Source organism: Rattus rattus, chromosome 2 (genome assembly GCF_011064425.1).
Source record: "Rattus rattus isolate New Zealand chromosome 2, Rrattus_CSIRO_v1, whole genome shotgun sequence".
NCBI classification, from domain to species: Eukaryota; Metazoa; Chordata; class Mammalia; order Rodentia; family Muridae; genus Rattus; species Rattus rattus.
In genome coordinates this window covers 120,429,882-120,434,225 of record NC_046155.1, presented here as the reverse complement: position 1 = coordinate 120,434,225, position 4,344 = coordinate 120,429,882, and the positions used below count along the sequence as shown (strand labels likewise).

The 4,344-nt window shown below is 53.1% G+C and overlaps 1 protein-coding gene across 1 annotated transcript; it reads left to right on the top strand.

The window, feature by feature from the left end:
* The first annotated feature begins 664 nt into the window (after positions 1-664).
* Positions 665-3,280, top strand: Mesp2 (mesoderm posterior bHLH transcription factor 2). Its single transcript, XM_032895984.1, has 2 exons — positions 665-1,635; positions 2,386-3,280. The coding sequence occupies exons 1-2, from the start codon at positions 799-801 to the stop codon at positions 2,653-2,655; spliced, it is 1,107 nt and encodes a 368-aa protein (XP_032751875.1). The 5' UTR covers positions 665-798; the 3' UTR covers positions 2,656-3,280.
* The last annotated feature ends 1,064 nt before the right edge of the window (positions 3,281-4,344 follow it).

Below are 4,344 nucleotides of genomic sequence, written 5' to 3'. Positions count from 1 at the left end.
ACCAAGTTCTCCTGCCTCAGTCTCCCAAGTGCTAAATTTCTACACCTGTGTAGGTGAGATTAAAGCCCATAGCAAGCGCTTTCAGAATCATTCCAGAGAGGACCAGAAGTCACTCTGTGCAGCAATTACTACTGCGATGAGAACAGGCTTAAAGAAATTAGGTGGCTTCAAGGTGACACAAAGCTTCTTCAAGTTGGCTCTGGCATCCACCTCCTTCCATTTCCATTTCCCACTCTTTTGCTCCAGGCTGCTGGGTTCCGTCTTTAGTGGGTATAGATACTGTGGTCCATGAGAATTTCTAAGTATCATTCAGCAAATTAGCTAATGCGGGGATCTAAGGAAGCCCACTGTGCCGGTCGGATCCAGCACAGGCACAGCCCATTAAAGGTTAATGATGAAGGGTGGCCACTCCATAAGCGAGCCAGTGAGGCACGGGAGGGACATCCAGGTACCCAGCAGCCATCCATGGTGGTGGTGGGTTCCTGTGCATTCACCCTGCAGTAGCGGGGCGGAGTGAGGGTGGGGGCTCGGTGAGAAGCTTAGCAACTCCATCCAGATGCGAATTGTCCCTCCCACACTTCCCGGCAGCAGGGGCCTCCATTAGAGCCTTCGAGGAGTCAGAATCCACACCTCCGCAAATGGGCCCGCTTTCCCAGGGCCCCCCTGCCCAGACCTTCCCTGGGCTCTGTGGGTTTTGACACCTCTCTGCAACCTGGCAGGGGACCACCTCACACCTTTAGTTCAGATAAAAGCTAGGACCTGGAGGTGACCGGTCCAGATTCCCAGAGTCACACAGTCATGGCCCAGTCGCCACAACCTCAGAGCCTCCAGGGCCTCGACCACTGGGTCTTCTCCCAGGGCTGGGGCTGGGCCCGGCACTCCGACTCCACATCTCCGGCCTCGTCCTCAGATTCGTCCGGTTCATGTCCTTGCTACGTCACCCGCCCACCCTCACAGTCCACGGGCCCGGCCCGCAGCGCACGCAATACCCAAGTCGCCCCGAATGCTCCCCGACGAGCACGACCCGCGCCCGCAGGAGGACAGCGGCAGAGCGCCAGCGAGCGCGAGAAGCTGCGCATGCGCACACTCGCCCGCGCGCTGCAAGAACTGCGCCGCTTCCTGCCGCCGTCGGTGGCACCTGCCGGCCAGAGCCTGACCAAGATCGAGACGCTGCGTCTGGCCATCCGCTACATCGGCCACCTGTCGGCCCTCCTGGGCCTGAGCGAGGACAGTCTGCGGCGCAGGCGCCGACGGAGTGCGGACGCCGCGTTCTCTCACCGATGCCCTCAGTGCCCTGACGGCAGCAGCCCTTCCCAGGCTCAGATGCTCGGTCCTAGCTTGGGATCAGCCATCAGTAGTGGGCTGTCCTGGGGGTGCCCTCCTGCTTGTCCTGGACCCTTAATCTCACCTGAAAACCTTGGGAGCAGAATCTCCAACGTGGATCCCTGGGTAACACCTCCTTACTGTTCCCAAATACAGTCACCCTTACATCAGTCCCTAGAGAGAGCCGCTGACACCTCTCACTGGGCACCACCCCAAGCATGTCCTGGCATGCAGATATCCCCAGAGCCTAGGAACAAGACTGGACACTGGACAGCATCCACTGAACCTGCAGAGCTGACTAAGGTGTACCAGGTAGGTCACAGGACCCCTGCCGTTTTCCCCAGGGGCAATCCCGGGCTTAAGTTGGAACTTAAATGGATGGTCTCTGGTTTGTATAGAATCTCCCACTTTTCAGGTCCGAGGTTATCCAATGAAAGGGCAATGGAAGTAGCCTTATTACCACCTGAAGGGAAAGAGATGAGGCCCTGGGAAGTGATAGCCGCTACCATAATTGCCACCATTGCTATGCAACAGTCACCACAGTTTGGGGAAGAGAGGAGGCCAGGGTGGAAGGTGAGGGCCTTCATTATCAGGAAGTCCTAAGTTCAGTGGGTGAGTGAGGCCCAGGGCTATTGGCAGCTCTTCCGCGTTAGATCCTTCCGGAGCTGTTGGCCTGAGTGTTTCTCAGAGATTCATTCATCCATAAATGACTTGTGGTTTTACTAAGCACTCAGTGTTTGCCTACACTGTTCTTTGTACTCTACCTGTATCCATTATACAGCACTATGGTGCGTTGTGCTAACACAGCACTATGAAGCATTAGCGTCCCCATTTTTACAGGTGGGAAAACTGAGATGACGAGACTTCTCATAGCTAGTGAGTAGCAGAGATAGGATTTGAAGGTTGGCAGTGGCTCTCCAGAACCAGGATTCTTGATCTCTGTGCACCACTGTATGGTTCCCCTGAGGCCATCCAGACAGCACCAGCTACACTTCGGAGAGATCAGGGTTTGAAATCTCCAGTCAGTGACCAGGTCATAAACCCTTCCGGTTTCTCTTGCAGAGTCTTTCTGTGTCTCCAGAACCTTGCCTGGCCCTGGGAAGCCCACCTCTCCTGCCCCGTCCATCATGCCAGAGACTACAGCCTCAACCTCAGTGGGGCTGCTGGGACCACAGTGCAGAGGCACTCTCCAGCTCTGAGGACCAGGGTTCCAGCCCTGCCCTCCAGCTTCCTGTGACCAGCCCCACCCCCAGCTCAGGCCTGCAGCTCAGTGGCTGTCCTGAACTTTGGCAGGAAGACCTGGAAGGACCCCCACTGAATATCTTCTACTAATATGGCCTTGCCTGCACCCTGTCGGTGTGGAGTTGGGCTGCCTTGGAAGTGCCTTTATGGGCCTCGTCTGTGACATTTTAAGCTTTCCTTAGCCATGGATCTCCTTTCCCAGATGATGTCTTTCTTGGAAACTGTTTGGGACAGATAAACAATGGGTGGGTACCTTCCCTGGCTGGAGCAGGGTGTGACAGGACCTACTTCTAGGCCTCTTCTAGAGCAGTGCTTCTCAACTTTGCTAACGCTGTGACCCTTTAATACAGTTCCTCATGTTGTGGTGACCACCCCAACCATAAAATTTTATTTTTGCTACTTCATAACTGTAATTTTGTTGCTGTTATGAATCATAATGTAAATATCTGTGTTTTCTGATGGTTTTAGGTGGCCCCTGTGAAAGGGTCATTCAACACCCTCCCCCCCTACCCTTCAAGGGTTACAACCTACAGGCTGAGAACCACTGTTCTAAAAGCTCAGAGCTCTGCAGAGCATAGTCTGAGCTGCCCTGAGAATGGGGCGGCCTGAGTGTAGAGGACAGAGCAGGTCCATGCCCTGCTTGCTGGTGACAGCTGCCCAGAATCTTGTATACTGGTTCTATAATTGCTTTATTGTTGTTTTATAATTAAAAAAAGGAAAAGCAATGAAAATTTGTTTGCTTCTGATTTTCTTTTATTGGCATGTGCTTCCTTGCTCTTTTAAAGGGAGAAGCTTTTCTGTTGAGCAGATAACAAGTCTGCCAATCTACCCCTTCTGCAATCTAAGCCTGCTAAGATGGACATGGGCCCCAGCTTGTCACTTAGACAGTGTTTGTTGTACCTGGACACAGGAGCCAGGAGCTCCACCTGGCCTACAGTGATAGGTGGGGACCTTGGGGGTGTATGTGTGTGCAGTCATGGGCAAACATGGGGATATTAGATGCCCAGACACCTGGGAGGTAGGGCTCTTTCACAGTTATAAGAACGGTGGTGCTAGGCACCTTTAAACCCAGCCCTGCAGAGACAGAGTTTGAGGCCAGCCTGGTCTACACATTGAGTTTCCAGGGAGCCAGGGCTACACAGAAAGAGCCAGGTTGTCTCAAGAAACATTTTGTTATTTGTTTTGTTTCAGATGATGCTGAGTCGCCCCTACCCGCTAGGTCCAGTTTTAGTTGTGTGGACCACCATGACAAATACCACCAACTGTGTAGCTTGAAAGACAGAGATTCACATTACTTCTAGATGCTAGAAGCCCAAGACCACAGTGTAGCAGGCTTAGCTGTTCCTGGGGCTCCTCCCCTTATCTTGCAGAAATCCTCTTCCTCCTCCTCCTCCTCCTCCTCCTCCTCCTCCTCCTCCTCCTCCTCCTCCTCCTCCTCCTCCTCCTCCTCCTTGTATCTGTACAATAATCTCTTACAGAGATACCAGTCATGCTAAGTGTGTGTGTGTGTGTGTGTGTGTGTGTGTGTGTGTGTGTGTGTGCATGTGGAGTCCACAGTAAGGACAAAGGCTGTCTTCCTCTACCACTGCACTTGAGACAGAGTCTCTCTCACTAAACCAGAATTTCACTATTTGGGCTAGCCTGTACCTTACTGCCTTGAGATAGAGTTTCTCACTAAACCAGATGCTGACTGTTTGGGCTAGCCTGGCTGTACATCTCAGGATCACTCTGTCTCTGCCTCTCAATGCTGAGGCAGCAGACACACCTAGCCATTCCTAT

What these genes read in the sequence shown, in the direction of transcription:
- Mesp2 (XM_032895984.1), top strand. Translation starts at nt 799, where the DNA reads ATGGCCCAGTCGCCACAACCTCAGAGCCTCCAGGGCCTCGACCACTGG. An exon ending in AGCTGACTAAGGTGTACCAG is followed by an intron (nt 1,636 to 2,385) that starts GTAGGTCACAGG and finishes TTTCTCTTGCAG; the next exon opens with AGTCTTTCTGTGTCTCCAGA.